The 17671-nt window shown below is 31.3% G+C and overlaps 1 protein-coding gene across 1 annotated transcript; it reads right to left on the bottom strand.

Moving 5' to 3' along the window:
* LOC140058255 (uncharacterized) lies at positions 1–5325 on the bottom strand. Its single transcript, XM_072103821.1, has 10 exons — positions 5252–5325; positions 4093–4179; positions 2995–3127; positions 2521–2690; positions 2115–2214; positions 1419–1589; positions 811–846; positions 607–718; positions 380–466; positions 1–165 (listed from the first exon to the last, which is right to left on the bottom strand). The coding sequence occupies exons 1-10, from the start codon at positions 5323–5325 to the stop codon at positions 41–43; spliced, it is 1095 nt and encodes a 364-aa protein (XP_071959922.1). The 3' UTR covers positions 1–40.
* Between the last annotated feature and the right edge of the window lie 12346 nt (positions 5326–17671).

The raw sequence follows: 17671 nt of genomic DNA, 5'->3' as shown, positions 1-17671 counted from the left end.
CTATAATGTGATAGAATTAGAAAATATTGTGGGCAAATGTCTATTTAAAATCTGCCATATCATTGATTGAGGTTCCAAACTGACGAATACAGTAGTTGGCTGTGTAGTTGGCACATTTTACACATTGTTCTATGTCTTTTCTTTGTACCAGCTGAGACAAAAATCCTATAAGACAAAACATGTGTAAAGTGTTGGCCCTTACTAGATTAATGTTCAACATAAAAGAACAAACATACACTATCATTTAAAAAGGAATTATGTACAGTATATATTTAAAAACAAATTAGATATGTTTTTGAACGGAATGATTATTATTTTTTAAATTGTCGTATTGTTTTTTTATACTCAATAATGATTATATAAACTAGGACATTACTACCTCCAACAAAAGCATCGCCAGCTCCGTTTGTGTCTACTATATCGTCTTCCCTTATAGGTATGACTGGGTATTCTTTCACTTCTCCATCTAAAAAAATAAAATTATATCATTGAAAATATCAGAAACCAAAAACTTGTCTTTCCTAACGTAGAATTACAAATTTCAAAACAAATCAATAGCATATTTTTTTGTTTATATTTCTAAAAAGTGTTGAATTAGTGGTATACCTTTGTAAATAAGTGTAGGTTCTGATCCCTGGGTAATTATCACAACACGAGTCTTTTTGGATATCTTTTTTTCTTCGGAAATCTTTTTGATAATTTCTTTCAAATGTTCAGTCTAAAGAACAAGCAAAAATAAACTTAACAACAACAACATACTGTAGAAAAATCATTAAGCGTTGGAATAAATTAAACAGTATTATAACTTACACCATAGTTTTGCTGCTTAGAAAATTCACGAGCTTCCTAAAATTTAAGAAAAATGTCAGCTGGTTAAAATCAGTGAAGGTAACATGACATTTTCCCATTTGATAGAATAATTTCACATCACATTCCATTCAGTATTTTTACTGCAGCTAAACGTTCTATTATTTCAATGGTTAATAAGCTTTTTGAGAGGTGACTGGTGACTAATGACGCTCTGTTCGCCTGTAATTTATTATTCATAATAATAGGCCTATAACTTTCTTGCTAAACAAGACACTCATTATCATAATTATAAAGACTTGGCCGGCTAAAGGTCAACTCAGACAGCATCATAGGACGAGGCCGATGAAACGTCTTGACTTCAGATAGCGTCGGGCGTAATGTTTAAGTATCGGGAAAAAACTTTAAAGGTGGGATCCAATATCAAATGTCTAACATTGAGAGAAGTGACATAGTACGCTATTCATCAAATAAAGACCACGATTTTTAACAAAAATTGTACAGAAATTGAGGGAATGTTGAATTTAGAACGTGTGTATTTGGTGGAAAAAGAGATAAATAAAAGTGCTTGGAGTATGTACTATACTTACTATTACACTCAATAAACTTACAGTCTCATTTCCAAACAAATAATCAACGTATGGCAGTAACTTCATCAATGGTTCTTTAAAGACATGGCTAATGAATGGTGCCGATAAGTTGAAACAGTAAGTTTTCTTTTCACCGTTTGAATACTGTGCAATTTTTAACATGGCCTCTGGGTTGACTGTTAAATGATAACCCTGAAATTATTCGAAACAAAATATAACATTGTAGCTGGTGGTAAAATCTTACCTGTCATATTTGTAATGACCAAACGAGGTTTTCGCACACGCTCGTCTAAACTAAACCTGTTGCGTTTCGCGGTCACTTCTTCCAGATTAACAGTCACTTCCGCGCCTTCTCGCAAGTCCAAGTCAAATTAATTTCACATTTATTTAGTCATCGTTTATAATTACAATTTCAGTATATAAATGATGGCAATGGTCCTGCTTAAAGAAGTTTACAATTCTGTTTTCGCAGGACCCTTTTACATAAAAACAATAAAACACAACATAAATTAAATGAAAGAAAGAAAGAAGCGACATTTCCTATATACATTTTAGTGTTGTTCATCAGCATAAGCAATAAATAGTGTTTTTTAAGATGTTTATTTATACGTTTATTTTGTCTTTCAAAGTAAAATCATAAACTATTTCCCTGTAACATTATTTAAGTTTTCGATAATCATTCGTTTACTTTTAGTAGTACCATTTTAATTAACTTACAGCACTATAGAAGAAATTAGCTTTTTGAACTTGATCCCAGTTTTTATCAAGATGTTTGTTGGTATAGTAGTTGGCGGCAGCAAGGTTTGCACATAATGATCTACAAGACAATACGAAGATATTTATAATAAAAACCAAGACACTGTAATAACTAAATAAGTAAAATATAAACCAAGCAGTTTCAATTTTCCAATGAAGTGATTTTATTACGGCCATTTTGAAAACAAAATTTCAGCCGTTGTGTGAACTTTAAAATGCAGTATTTGGTTTCCTTGAACCTCAAATATATACTTTATCACCAAAATGTTGTAGAAGTTGAGATATTAGTACAAATCTGTTCATCAGCCAAAATTCTAAAACCATTGTGATTGTTCCAGAATTGTTATCAGTGTACATTAATGGTTACCTGTGGTTATCTGTGATAAGGACAGCACATGTACCAGTGGCCTCTGTGTCATTCTCATCATAATTCACATTTAATCCACTGGCTTTTGCTTTATTAAGCAACGTCTTTCCAAATTCATCTTTACCAACACATCCAAAAAAAGTAGCCATATTTGGTTTACCTAAAATCCACTATAAAAAAAATCAAAATAGTTTCAAGCGCAGTGTTCTCCGTCAAACATGTTCATTCATAACATTGGTGGTGAATCAATATTATGACAATATAATTTAATTAATGCAAAGATGTTTTCAGTTTCCACTTGTTGGACACCAAATTAAATCAAATCTATATTTATTTTCTTCAAAACAAGTACATAAAATGACAAGCAGTACAAGAATTATAAAACGAAATCTGAGGTTCTTTACATAATTTAAAAATGGAAGAGGGCTAAATTAAAAAAAAAGAACGACTAAATAAACAAAAACAGTTCATTGCCTGTGCGATTCTAAGTGAATTCTGTGTAGCACCACCCGGTGTGTAGTGAACATCAAATTTTTGAACAATTTCATTGTATATTGGTTTGTGTTTATCTTCAGCCAGAATAGCATTGTCTACCTCAAGATCATACCTATAAAAACATATTATATAAATTATATATAGCAAACATAACTTTCAATTTTTTTAAAATATGAATATAAAGAAATACAATATCGGATATAAACAGGGAAGAGTGTCATTTCACTCGTCTCTGATTTAACCACTATTGAAACTATTCACGGTACAAACTTAGATGCACTGCATAAACAAATTATTAAAGATATATTGTTCCTTTGACTAATTCCAAAAAAATAAAAAATAAAAGATTTCGAAAAAAGGTGGGTCATTTTGAAATATCATAATAGTTATTAACTATCACCAAACATTTTTCTAAAAAAAAAAAAATTAACTGAAATACAGACGTTTTTTTAAAAAAAAAAAATAACTTTGACTTCCAGTCAAAGTTTTCAATCAAAACATATCCCATAATGAAACGCACTTGTTTGGCTACTCTGTATGCATAATCATAAAACTTCCTCATGATCTGTGTGAAAATACCTTCTTAACCGTGACGAGTTGTAAACAATCCTAATTTAGCATATGCATAATGCGTACTCATGGTTTGAAATCTTTGTTTACTTTCGCTCGTGACGATTTTCCAGATGAAATGTAATTAAACTAATTTACCTGTTAATTACGTAAACTTGTTGTTTTTGGCTCGAATTTTCGACTTAAAGTGAATAACTTTAATATTACTTTGATATGGCCACTTTAAATTTAGAATATTTTGACTTTCATTTTTTTTTGTGTTTCAAGGGACAATACATCTTTAAAGGAATGATTTGAACACAGGACACTGGAATTGACAGTCAAGTACAATACTGTATCTTAGAATATAACTGAGTTTAGATCAGCCTAGTACTGTATACCAATGTATTATTTTATATGCAAAGTGTTGTTAGGTGGTCTTCTGGACCATATTAGTACATTGGGAATGGAATCAAAATATTTTCTGCAAAGACCAAATAGAATAAAATACAGTAATAATTGACACACTTATCTAGAAAGTCCTTGGTAACCGATGTTGAGATGTCTAGAAGAGGATTGCCAAGTCCAAACAAAGTACCTTCAGTAATCTCCTTACTAAAAGATAAATACATGTAAAATAATGTAAAATTCAAATTTCAGGCCCTTAATAATATAAAAAAAATTAAATAGAATATCGGATAATAGTGAGTCTTCCCTGACAATATTAAACAAACGATGACTTAAAAAACACCAGTTATATAATGCTATATCGATGTGTGTTAGTCAAAAATAGTTTAAATTCAACACTTTTCACCATATTTTACTCAAACTAATATAAGCAATTACTACTTTACTTAATAATTGATTCACTAACAAATGTTGAATACAACATTATCTAATATGCAGAGCGGATGTGCACGTAGTAACAGAAAAAGTGCAGAACAAATCACTGCATATTTGTAAATTATGCAAGGTTGGTTCGCAATTATAGAAATAATGCAACTATTTCATAACATCAGAATGGTCTCATGTGTGTGGGGGATGTTGAGGAACCCCTAAACTGAACGCGCGCAACATGCAAGAGGACAGTTCAATAATATAAGAATGAGATCACATGTACACAAAAACCAATTATTATGCTCCGTAATATATGGTCTAAACATAGACCTGGATTTTGAAGACTCTGCATACATTCTAATCATTGAAGAAATAATATGTGTCTCCACAGTTCCGTTTCGCTCAATTTAAACGAATACATTCAATCAAGTATGCGAGAACAAGTCTGTAACATCATTCATTTAAAGAATGTATTTCTTACTTTTGTCATTCTTCTTCATAAAAGTAATTACGAGGCCCAATTCTAAGGTGTGGTAATTCACAATAAGCTAAACAAGTTTGGAGTCAAAAGGAAGTCGAAATAAAAACAGATGCGAAACAGAACTAGCGCCGTGGGATCTGAAGTATGAAACGTTTGAAAGTAAATACTTCGTTTCACGCCGTAAATTTGCTTTTCAAAAATAATTTGATCTAATGATCATCAAAAGAAATTGAGAATCCCGCCGAAAGCGAAAGTTTCGACCCTTACCTTGAAGTAGCTAAAAAACATTTGCGCAATGGGCCCAATAGTGTACACGTGAGCAACGATGGCCCTAAAAATAAATGTACTGAAAATGTGCCGTTAACATACCAACATTCCTTTAGCGGCGTCGATTGTTTTTCAACTTTGCGTTTCTTCAGCAAAGGTTCTCCGGAATCAGACATTTTTGTAGGAAAGTCCTTGGTATTTTATCTGCGGTGTAGCTTTACCTTCTCGCATTCAGCTGTTCACATTTCTTCACACGCTGATATGTAATAGAAACACATATGCCAAAACACAAGGCGGCGCTGTATAATGTTTTTATACAACAGTTCATTATGATTAAGTATTTATATTATTCAAGATTCTTTATTGATCCATAAACAGGAAATATGGTGACTTTCCTTTGGCAATTATACATAAATACATTAAAACAACAAAAGACAAAATATAAAGTGATTGAAATTGTTTTGAATACTTAAAAAATTTAAAATACTAATTATTAGTTAAATAAAAAATTGAGTCGGATAAAACAGAATTTGCAAGATGGGTTTGTGGTACACATGTTGATCGTTGTGTCCGAACACCTTGACTTTTAACGCCATGGATTACTGTACGATACCAAAGCTAAAACTCTAACAAATAAAATTATATTGCATATATAATAAAATGTACTATTGTTCATAATAAAATGTACTTTCTGCATGATACATTTCAAAGTTTGTGATACATTTGCTCCATACATTTCTAAACGTTTCAAGAAAGATTTGCCTAAATGGCTTAAAAAACAGGCATAACATTTTTTATCTATTCCACCGAAGCGACTATTTTAAAGCTAAAAACAAATAAAAACATATAAAACAAAGAATTACATTGATTTTAAGAACTATCGTAAAATGAGAAACTTTTCTTACTCTGTTTTCCATCCAATTTATTAATATTTTATACTTATCACTTTGTACACAAATTGGATGGAAAACAGAGTACATTTAAATGAAACAAGGCCATGTACATGGCTGCAGTCGCGTGCTCAAGTTAGTGTTTACCGACCAACCGACCGACCGACCAACAAACCGACCGACATAGTGAGCTGTAGAGTCGCGTTACACGCGACTAAACACTGTAAGTAAAAAAAAAACAAAAAAAAACAGTAAAAATAGTATTTTTTCATTGCATTTAACCGCTTATTTTTGTTTTATTTTGTTCTTCTGTTATATTTCATGTTATTGTATGTCAAATTATATTGTTGTGACGGTCCCTAATAATCAGTTTGGTCCATGAAACACACTCGTACGATAAATATTGTTGAAATAAATAAATAAAATAAATTAATTTATTAAAACTACAAAATGTCCTCTGATTTTTTTTAATTTAATTTTTTTTTATGTTTTGGGGACAGTAAATCTTTAAACAGTAAGTCACCAACTCCCTGCTTTTGATTAAAGGCCATGTGCAGGCAGTTTATCATGAGAGATCATTTTCGATTACCGCTTGAAAACTAGTTCCGGGGTTTGCCGTCACATCATTAATATTCCTGTATGGATTCAGGCCCTCTATAGTTTCTGCCTTAACCGACAGTAATAGGGAAAAAAATAATGCGTTCCGAGCCTACTTCAATCCCATCAAGCAGACTGACAGTATCTTTAGTTACAGATTGTCTTTCCACAGGGGCATCAGTGTAGGCCTACTTGTCAATTTGCCAAATAATTATACAGAAATATTATTATATTTACATCTGACAGCAGCGCCCTAGCTTATTACTAGACAATTTTACCAATAGAAAAAAAAATTATATATTCACAACATTTATTTATTTAAATCTAACATTAACAAATGATCACATAAAAATAAATCTTGGTTCCCAAAACACAAGGACGTAAAAACAACGTAAGCGAGTTGACCAATCACAATCGACAGTTCAAATAATCCATCGCTTGTGATTGGTCACTACCTGGCGTTCAGTGCATTGCGTTTCTAGTGGAACCAAGCACTAGCAATATACTAAGCATGTTCACGTTCTTTGTAAATGCCTACAGTAATTATAAAAAGCATTGATATTAACATTATAACTTATTCAGCGCACATTTATATGTAAAGCACATAATCAGCCTTTACATATTGTCATAGCATTGGTGGAAATAAAAAGTCTTCAATTACGATTTTATTTTTCAAGTATTTAATTAAATTTAATATAGTAATCCGGCAACGGAACACGAGCGATCAGCTAAATGTCTTCACATAGCATCCGTGTTGCACTGCAAACAGACCCTCTAGAAAAAGAAGCCTAAACTATCTTAAAAAGACGCCAGATAATCACACAGGGGGCTTTATTCTGATGAGTTTCTTTTCGAGATTAATTTTTCAAACTAAGGAGCGGCTTCTTTTTTTAGAAATTCGTTTCCTTTCATATAAAGACATTTTATCATTGGGGATCGATATGTTAAACAAATAGTATTTGTTTTATATGGCCTATGAAATATTAAAATTAATAACTTTATCTTTATAATAATTACTGAAAAGCGAACATTATTTATAATAATAATCAGTATTTTTTTTATATCAAATCTTACATAAAACTAATACAATCCACCAAACTACATCGATAAATGTATAGGTTATGTTAATGAAATAAGCCAACATCAATTGAAATAAAACTACATTCTATCTACCAAATCTTACACAATCCACCGAACTACTATACATCAATAAATGTAAATGTTAGTATTATTGTAAAAGCTACCAAACTACACTGTACATCAATAATTGTAACCGTAAAAGCTCATGGGCTTCTTCTTTTTTAGAGCTCTTGGCTGGGCTTCTTTTCGAGATTACTTTTACAAAAGAGAGGGACTTTGAAATGAATTAGAATGCTGTAAATGTTGTCAATTGCTACTACTGTACAACAATAATTATGTTTTTACATTTTAGATATTTGCAGACAAGAAGAAGATACGATTAAAGTGTAAGCGCCAATCCTATCTTTATTGTGTGTTGTGCATGTGTTTTTAGTCATAGTCATAGTCATATATATACTTTATTGTCCATTTAAAAAACAGAAATGTGATTTGAAAACTGGCAAAATACAAAAATATAAATATAAAATACAATTTACAAAAACACACACAAAAGGTTAAGAGGCTAAAAATGGTTAAAATTAGATAAATATTATTATTATTTAATTATATTATATGATTTATTATTATATTGCACTAACGATGCTTTAAAGTTTATATAAAAGCATTAAAAATACATGCGTGAGCTATAAAAATAAACAAAAGCGGTTACATTTTATCTTTGTACTCTGGAGTTATATATTTTTTAGCATTAGGTACAAACGAGCACCTAAACCGTTTTGTTTTGGTATTAAGTGCACGTAGTCTTATGCCAGAATTCATGAGGGCAAATTGTTTGTGAAGAGAATGTGTTTTATCACCAATGATACTTTTTACTGTCTTTATACAAGGATTCAACATCAGGTAAGTGCTCTCCTACTAGTCTAATTGCTCTATTTCCTATTCGATTAAGTTTAATTTTATCTTTTTTCATTGTATTACCATAAAAACAAACATTACAAAAAGTATTACACTGAGAATTACAGAGTTATAAAACCATGTAAGTATAGTTTTGTCAATTTGTAGGTACCTCATTTTTCTTAAAATAAACATCCTTTGGTTGGCTTTGCATGTGGCTTTATTTACATTATCTATACTAGAGGGTGAGCTCGCTTCGCTTGCTCACCCTCTAGGAAGTGTAGACGATGGTTCTCGGAATGATAATGTTCTCCTTATACGTTTTCTGTCGGTTACTATTATTGAAAATGCTTGACAATCGTAAAACTAAACTACTTTGTTTCACAGTGTTTTAGATGATTAATAACATTTTAAAGTACAGTTTTTATTGTTTGGTAGGGCCCTTTGGGGAGGCGGAGGTCATTTGAGGGAGGTGCTTATTCGAGGGATATATGTTAAATTTTGTAGTTTTAATAATATGGTAACATTTATAATCAAATAAAATCCTCTAATAGATATGAAAAGTGCTAAAAAAGAATAACAAATGCTTGGTAAATTGTAGATAACAGTGCGGTGAATTCTACTACAAATAGTATAATTGTTTTATTATAAATATGTGGATGGACGTTTATTAGATAGTTGGGTTGGGGGTGGGGGGGGGGGGGGTTATTATTCAAAGTGATGTTTTATTGGAGAGGCGTTTATTCAAATGAATACCATCCTAATAATTATTAATACATTATTTAATTTAATCATCTTTTGAAACTAACTGCCGTGGGCCAAAGAAAGAAGACATGGGCAGACATCTCGGTCCTAACGGGACACAGGAAGATAGCCTACAGTTATTCTTGCAAGCTTACTCAATAAAACTCAGCTAACGGGATTTCACTCGAAAAATGTCTTATCATCAAATCTCCCTATGTAATACTATCCCCCACAATATATTCTGATTCTTTATGGCGTATATTTAATTTGATCTTTATTAATTTGCAGTATAATTTCTATTATTTAACTACTGTACCTTCACACACGCGCGGTATGTTTGAAATATTTGAAACCAGGTTGTTGCAAGGTGAACTTATCTTAAACCCAGAAATTACTTTGACCGGGAAGAATTGAAATTGAGATCATAAATTTGGTTAAAAAACTCTTTTATAACATCTTCCTAAGATAGAAATATGGAACAATAGCGTCGATGTGAACACTAATGTTATCAAATCTACGTTTTGCGGTACATCTCAGATAGATAGATTTGTACCGAAGTTTTTGCATTGTGCTAGCTTATGTCAGAATTAACCATAATTTATATATAGATATTTACAGTATTGTATGTACTAACATAACTGTTAGGAGCCAGACTAAGAGTGCTCTTTCCTGACCATTCTTGTTTTCTGTGTACATTTACATCTCTACAAATATATTGTTTTACTATCTAGCTGATTTAAATTTATGATTTCAGTTTTTTGGTTTTTCCCAGGTAATTTCCAAATGACGCAGTCTTTTCATAAATTGGCTTTCGTAGATCCAGCTCATATATTATATTATACAAATAAAAAATTGGTAGAATATTTTTATTTTATTTTTCATATTTTGTGTGTGTTACCGCTGCGTCGGTGCTGTTTTTGGTATCATGAAATATGAAATATTTTTATGAATTTGTTATTGTTCAACGAACAAAAAAGAAAAGGTAATTTAAACAATTCATTAATACGTTGCTTCCATCTTTTATACATTTCAAAGGTTAGACGAGAGGTGCAGTCAGAAAAACAGCTCTCCGATTTAATAGTCGCGGAATAAGACAGTCAAAGACCCAAAACTATAGGTTGGTGTTCGACCTATGAAAAAAAAAATAATTGATTAGAACTTTTACCTAAAACTGAACGTTACGTGTTGAACGTTGAAAATAACCAGGGAAGTCAGAGAAAACCAATCTGCAATAAGACGCTTAGAGAATTCAAAGAAGGAGACAAAGTGTGTGTTCGGGAATATAGATCAAAGAGTCAGAAGTGGATAGTTAGAATTATTCATAGGAAAACAGCGTGACAGGGCGCCACCTATACATTAAACACAAATATTTTTCTCGAAAATTCTTGGCTATTTTTTTTTCAACATTTGATTTCAACATTTCAAACGAAACTAGACTGTATCCGATTGTCTTTAGACCAAACCTATTTCTAGGATGTTGGAAAGAATTTCATCTGGTTGTGGAATAGGTATTACATAAAATTTCTTTTTGAACAACCAAAAATAGTATAAGCGAACTCACAGTACGTTTCGAAACCTATCAGGTTTCATTCTCAACTGGCGTTTCATCGTCTAGCGTTGTTAATCCCATGACGACGATGAGTTGGTATAGCGCCACCAATAGGTCCAAGAACACAAGAACAAAATTAGAAGTGGTTGATATCATTAAGTTGCTATCACTGATTCTCAACGCCGCTTATTTCAGTTTCAAAGGCAAAATATACAAACAAAAGGAAGGTTTAGCGATGGGCAGTCCCATCAGCCCCATCATAGCAAATTTGTTTATGGAATGGTTAGAGTCGGAGGCGATTGCTACAGCACCAATGGAATTCAAACCCTCCATATGGTATCGCTATGTCGATGACATTCTTGCCAGCATTCCCTTGCATGCAGCTACTGATCTAAACACTCACTTAAACGACATTGATACTACCCAAAACATTAAATTAAATGCATGTCCAACAACACCATTCCTTTTTTGGACATTCTCATAACACTACAAAGCAACCGATCATTAACAACTTCAGTCTACAGAAAACCGACACACACAGATCAGTATTTAAATTTCAAGTCAAATCACCCATTACAACACAAACTCAGTGTTATTAATACGCTTGTGGACAGATGTGAAAACATAGTTTCAACACCTGAAGGACAGAAACAGGAAATGGAGCACATCAGACAGGTTATGAAGAAATGCGACTATCCAGATTGGACATTCAAGAAGGTAGAAAAATAACGACTCCAAAAACAGCGACGACAGCTTGATCAAAATCGCAGCAACGGTACAACATCTACTAAAGAAAAGTCACGTTGTAACATCGGGATCCCATACACTAAAGGTCTGTCTGAACGCATAAAAAGAGTTTTCAACCAACATGAAATTGACACCTTTTTCATCCCATCTAATAAGATCAGGCAAAACCTCGTTCATCCGAAAGACCGCACCGAAAAAGACCCAGTATGCGGTTGCATCTACAAACTACAATGTTTGAACTGTCCACAAGCTTATATAGGGAAAACAGGGAGGGCTTTAAAAACACGCATAAAAGAACATCGCACAGACACAGAAAACAACACGGGAGAGATTTTAACCAGGGCTCAAAGATCGTCTACATCATCAATCATACATAAATCTGCAATAACAGATCATTCACTACAACACAATCACCTCATTGATTGGAACGCTGCTATCCTAGAGAAAGAATGCAACACTCAAAAAAGGCAAATAAAAGAGTCGATCAACATCAGAAAACATGGAAAAATCATGAACAGAGATGAAGGAGCCCACGAATTGTCACACATTTATGATCAACTATCGGAGAAGGGGAAACGTCCTTTTGGACCTATTGGTGGCGTTATACCAACTCATCGTCGTCATGGGATTAACAACGCTAGACGATGAAACGCCAGTTGAGAATGAAACCTGATAGGTTTCGAAACGTATGGTAAGTTCGCTTATACTATTTTTGGTTGTTCAAAAAGAAATTTTAAGTAACATACCTATTTCTAGGACTACTTCAACAGGCACAAATCATGCTATCGACAATAAGCAGTGTGTATTACAATTTTCAAACCAAACCTATTCTTAGAACTATGCCTGAACACAAAAACAGTATTACAATTTTCCAACTAACCCCATATTCGTAAACTGTAGCAAATGGCGTAATAATAGCTATATAATCTGTAAATGTGTGTGTAGGCATCTCGAAGCTTTAGACCAAAGCAATATTACCCTAGTAAACAGGGATTTCTGTCATTCTGAAGGAATGACATCATCAAAAGGGTGATGCTCCAAATCCTTTACAAAATTACATCATGAGGTCCTATGCCTACTAGACTATGTACAATGGTGTGATCATTATGAACGCTTATTAAATGTCCACGTGCATATAATGCAGTCAGTTTCTCCAAGTTGTGCTGTTACATAATGCATAATGTTTCTGCCCGTGTTCATTTTGCTAAACATTGACTTACTTCAGTGACATGTTCATATGAACACTTTAAATTCGCCATCCCTTTTAATTGAAAACAAAATGTATATGCAACACTATGAAATACACACATAGTTTTATTACAGGTAAGTAAAACGAAAATGTGAAACAAAAATAAAGTAATATAATAATTAGCAATAATTTGAATAAAATGTATACATGAAAAAGAGAGACTATTTTAACTAGTATAAGCCTAATAAATTAACAAAAATCACCGCTTGCGTTTGATTGTATTTCATTATTAAATAATAGTTAAAAACATTCTGTTTTTTTTGTATAGTATGTAGTTGTTTTATCTTTATCTTTTTAAATGTGTTTATATAAATATTCTCATCCCGACACAGTTTGAATAAATAAAAAATGAAACAAGGTTTATGAAGCTTGGTTCTCGGACACTCGATCGTTTTGACCAATCACAAGCGACAGTTCGGATGATTCATCGATTGTGATTGGTAAACTATGTTGCGCTTACGTTCTTGCATTGCGTCTCTGTGGAAACCAAGTATTGAGGAACTACAGCGTAAAAACAACAACTTTAATTGTCTATTTACTCGCTATATTTCGTTAAACTTGTTTCATTAGGAAGTTATTAGATCTCCACCTTCAACCACTTCATAAAGAAATATGTAATGTTTGAAATATTCAAAAAATTGCCGTAAACACTCAAACACGTGGATATCGTCGGTTTACTGTACTTTTTCAAGGAAGATAAAATAAAAATTTTAGATAGACATTCAATATTAAATTCATATGAATAATTATTTTCATTTTCTTGATGTTATATTATAAAGAACTTAACCTGAAGAAAATGAAAAGAATACTTTCTTTGTTCTGACTTCAAATGTTATCATCTGTTTTGGATTATAAATTAACAATACAAATAAATGTGCAAAATATAAAACATTGAGAATTAAAAAAAAAAGTTTAATTAGACAAAAAGAAATCGTTTTTTTTTTTCTATTTTCTTTGTATGAACAATATCCAAATCAGTGATTTTATTTTGTTGTATTTCATCCATTCATTCAAGTTAACATTTATTTCGTAGCCAAAACAGTATGGACCTTAAACAAAAGGGCATTTTTCTGTAGTTTATGTATAGCTTTACAAAATAAAAAAGTGAAACGTAGATTTGGTAGGCTTATTTTTTGGCGTCTAAATGAAATTATTTTAGAGAAACATTTTTTGTTTAACCATATACCTAGTAACTCTGCCTTACTGAAATTAAGCGATTACACGGTTTTAAAACGGTATCTTTGTAAAATATGAATACAAAATTACTAGATTTTGTGCTAGATTTTTAAATTGTCTTGCTTTGTCAATTGGCACTCGTTGCAATCTTTAGTATGACACGCCAAGATGAACATAACTATTTCAAGTTGACACTCGTCGCAATTTGTAGTTTGTCCTAATCGGCCAACAACAGCATCAGCTGGAGTTTCGAAAATCCCATGCAAATGATACAACTAGCGTATGTACGGTAGGTCTAGAGAGGATAGTAAGCGTGTCATGTATGTTGTCAGCACTGTAACACTAAATGTATGACATACGTATTGTTCAGTCATGGTACACCTATTCATAATGTCAACTACTGTATTATAGACAATGCTAACTCATAGTTTTCTTTAGATCTATAATCTGGTAATGGCGGGCGATAACAAGTCAACGAGGTAAATGTAAACGTAAATGTGTATGTACTTTTTACGGTACGTTTTGTAAGGAAGTCCATGTGGTGTTTTATTTAATTCAACAAAATCAGAAGTATAATAAAATATACCTACAGAAGTAAAAATAAATCTAACAATGCGCAAAAACAAACAAATGAATACAATTGTTGTTAATTATTAAAATAAAATACAGAATATAGTATAAATAAATAAAGTACCATTTTTTTCTATTTTATTTATTTATTGTATGTTTCAATATTTTTGTCATCATTGGTATTTTTATTTTGACAAGAATTGCCATGAAAAAATACATTTTTTTCAATTCAATAATTCAATTAAATAGACATTTATTTACAAAATCTGAATACATACTGTAGGAAAACAAGAAACAGGATTGTACAGAATTATAAAAGTATATTAGAAAATGAAGGCAAAAGCCCTAAAAGATGTTTGTAAACATCTTGTGTTGGGCGAGCCTTAACACAAATAAAAAAGAAAAGAAATGCATTGAAGAAAATCATAATAAATTTCATAATCTAAAATATGAATAACAGAAAAAAAAAATCTGTTGGTACTGCAGATCGAGACATGACCGATTAATAAATATTTAATAAGTAGAAAAGGTGTATTTTTTTAATTTTGAGAGATTTTGGAGATTTGCAGTCAAAGGCTGAATTGCTGAATTTTTTACAGTATTTTTCAATAAAATTAGATTAGTTTTACAAACGTATTCATTAAATAGACAAACAAATAGGCAAATATTTACATAATTTAATTATTCGAATTCGAATCAAAATGTTTTTAAAAGAGAGACAGAGGTTAAATCATCTGAATAAGAAATGTAAGCATTGGTTAAGATGCATTTACACACTCTTGTTTAGATTCTTTCTAAATTATTCCTATTATCTTCCGTTAAACCTGAATTCAAAAGGGGAAAGCATATTCCAAGCATGGACGCAAGCAACTTTTATATAAAACCATATTATTTTTAAAGTTTTGTCGGAATTTTACTCCTAGGAGTTTAACATGATAATCATAATAATTGTATATTTAGTTATTTTGATTTTCTCCAGTCAGGAAAGTGGGAATAACATGAACTTTTATTTTCCATGTTTAAATATAAACGTTAGTGATTTTTTCCTGTAAATTAAATACATTACTTTGTGATTAGGCCTATTATTTTGCATGGTTGAGATTGTAGAACACAACATATATTATTTGTTTGAAAAATTATTTATAATTGAAAAAAATAAAAAAAAATAAAATGAATATGCTTACAGTAGTAATAACAAAATAAAGACATTAAATTATTTTTTAAATAGATACATTATATTAATAGAGCGAATCAAATAGCCGAGCGGTTAAGGCAGGGTCGCCGTTTACCGTACCTAAGAGCCAACAACATCGGCAAGGGTTCAAGGCCGACTCGCTCCTACAGTAGTTCTGGTGGTGGAACAAGTCTTCTTGGAAAAGGACTATAAACCGTAGGTCCAGTGTACACAGTTATAACATGTGTGCACTTTAAAGAACCCAGTTCATTATTCGAGAAGAGTAGGGGGTTACCGGGGCCGGGTGAACTCGTTCACAACATAAGCCCTGTATCAGGGGGATTACCACCTATCTGATAGGACAGTGATCAATTCACTATTGGTAATCCTTGGCCACATTGCCTAAAGACTTACAATAAAAAAAATTAAATAATTACTGTAGGCCTAATGACAATATTATAACATTGCCGCTTATATTTGAATGTGTTTCATTCTTGTTTGTTTCGTTGTTTTTTTATTTATCGTTATATTTCTGAAATGTGTTAATATAATAATTTATTATTTATCGATTCTGTGTGACAAATATATTAATAAAAATGAAACAATACCTATATAGAATTTAGTATGTTAAGTTCATCATATTATAAGGAACTATAACATAAAACACACCTTGTTTTGTCTCTTACTTGCTATACCTAAAACCAATTTATAAGGAAACGACAAAGGTTTGGAAAATTTAAAAAAAAATGCTGTAACCACTAAAACACGTGATAGCGTTGGTTCAATATCTTTACAAGGAAGAAAATGTTATGATTCTTTGATTTTAGAAAATAAAAATGTATTTCATCATATAAAAAAAGAAAAACAAATTTAAAAACATAGGCTTGAACAACAAAAAAACATAAACACAATTATTGTTGTGGTGTGATATTTTTTCCAAATTGTATCCTATTTATTGTTTATAAATGGACACTTAAAAATGGAATATTAGTTGCGAAATATAAAAACTTTTGTGCAATAACTACTTTAAAATGATGATGATGATGATATTAATAAAGAATCGTTTATTTTTATTTCAGTAAAAGTTAATAATTTCGATATTTTGTCTGTATGGAATATTAAAATCAGTGATTGTATTATTCATTTGTATTTCAAAAAAAGAAACATCAATAATTTGTAGGTATATTTTTGTTTGTTTAGTTTTCCACTCTTCCTCTTTATTGTCGAGCGCATATAGACAATGTTTATCTGCGCTATATACATCTATCTATTATTATTATTATTATTATTTTTAATTGGTGACGTTTAATAGCAATTATCATCGATACGTCAAAATTAAATAATTTTATGGAAACATTTGATTTTCTAAAATTATTTCTAAACTTTCTTAGGACTTCAAAAAGTGAGAGAATAGACGTTTTTTAAACTGAATCTTAATAGAATATTAGAATATAAATCACTGCACATGTGCTAGTTTGTATTCCATTAATTAAACTATCTTGCTTCTTCAGATTGGCGCAGGTCGCAATTTGTAGACCCTATTTTTTTTTGTCCGAATCGTCCAGCAACAGCAGCTGCAAGTTTTCAAAAAATTCCATGCAAACCATACCGTTGGCGTGCGTATGTAGGTTTGGAGAGAAGATTGCTGACTCTTCCGCTGGGTATTCAAACATGTTTGCAACATTGAAGTCTGTCATGTATTAAAGCATTATGTTGTCAGCACTACAACAATATACTATATATATTATATTATATATATAAACAAATCAGGCACAGAACATTAATTCTAAACCGCCCGGTGATATACTGAAATTTAATTAATTAATTTGAAACGATAAAGATGATTTGTTTA

The sequence above is a fragment of the Antedon mediterranea genome, chromosome 9 (assembly GCF_964355755.1).
Source record: "Antedon mediterranea chromosome 9, ecAntMedi1.1, whole genome shotgun sequence".
Classification (NCBI taxonomy): Eukaryota; Metazoa; Echinodermata; class Crinoidea; order Comatulida; family Antedonidae; genus Antedon; species Antedon mediterranea.
This window is presented reverse-complemented; position numbering and strand designations above follow the sequence as displayed.

Coding starts and splice junctions, on each gene's coding strand:
- LOC140058255 (XM_072103821.1), bottom strand. CDS start 5,325: ATGTCTGATTCCGGAGAACCTTTGCTGAAGAAACGCAAAGTTGAAAAA. Junction 2,215..2,520: donor CTTATCACAGATAACCACAG/GTAACCATTAAT, acceptor ATTGTCTTGTAG/ATCATTATGTGCAAACCTTG. Junction 166..379: donor TGGCGATGCTTTTGTTGGAG/GTAGTAATGTCC, acceptor TTTGTCTTATAG/GATTTTTGTCTCAGCTGGTA.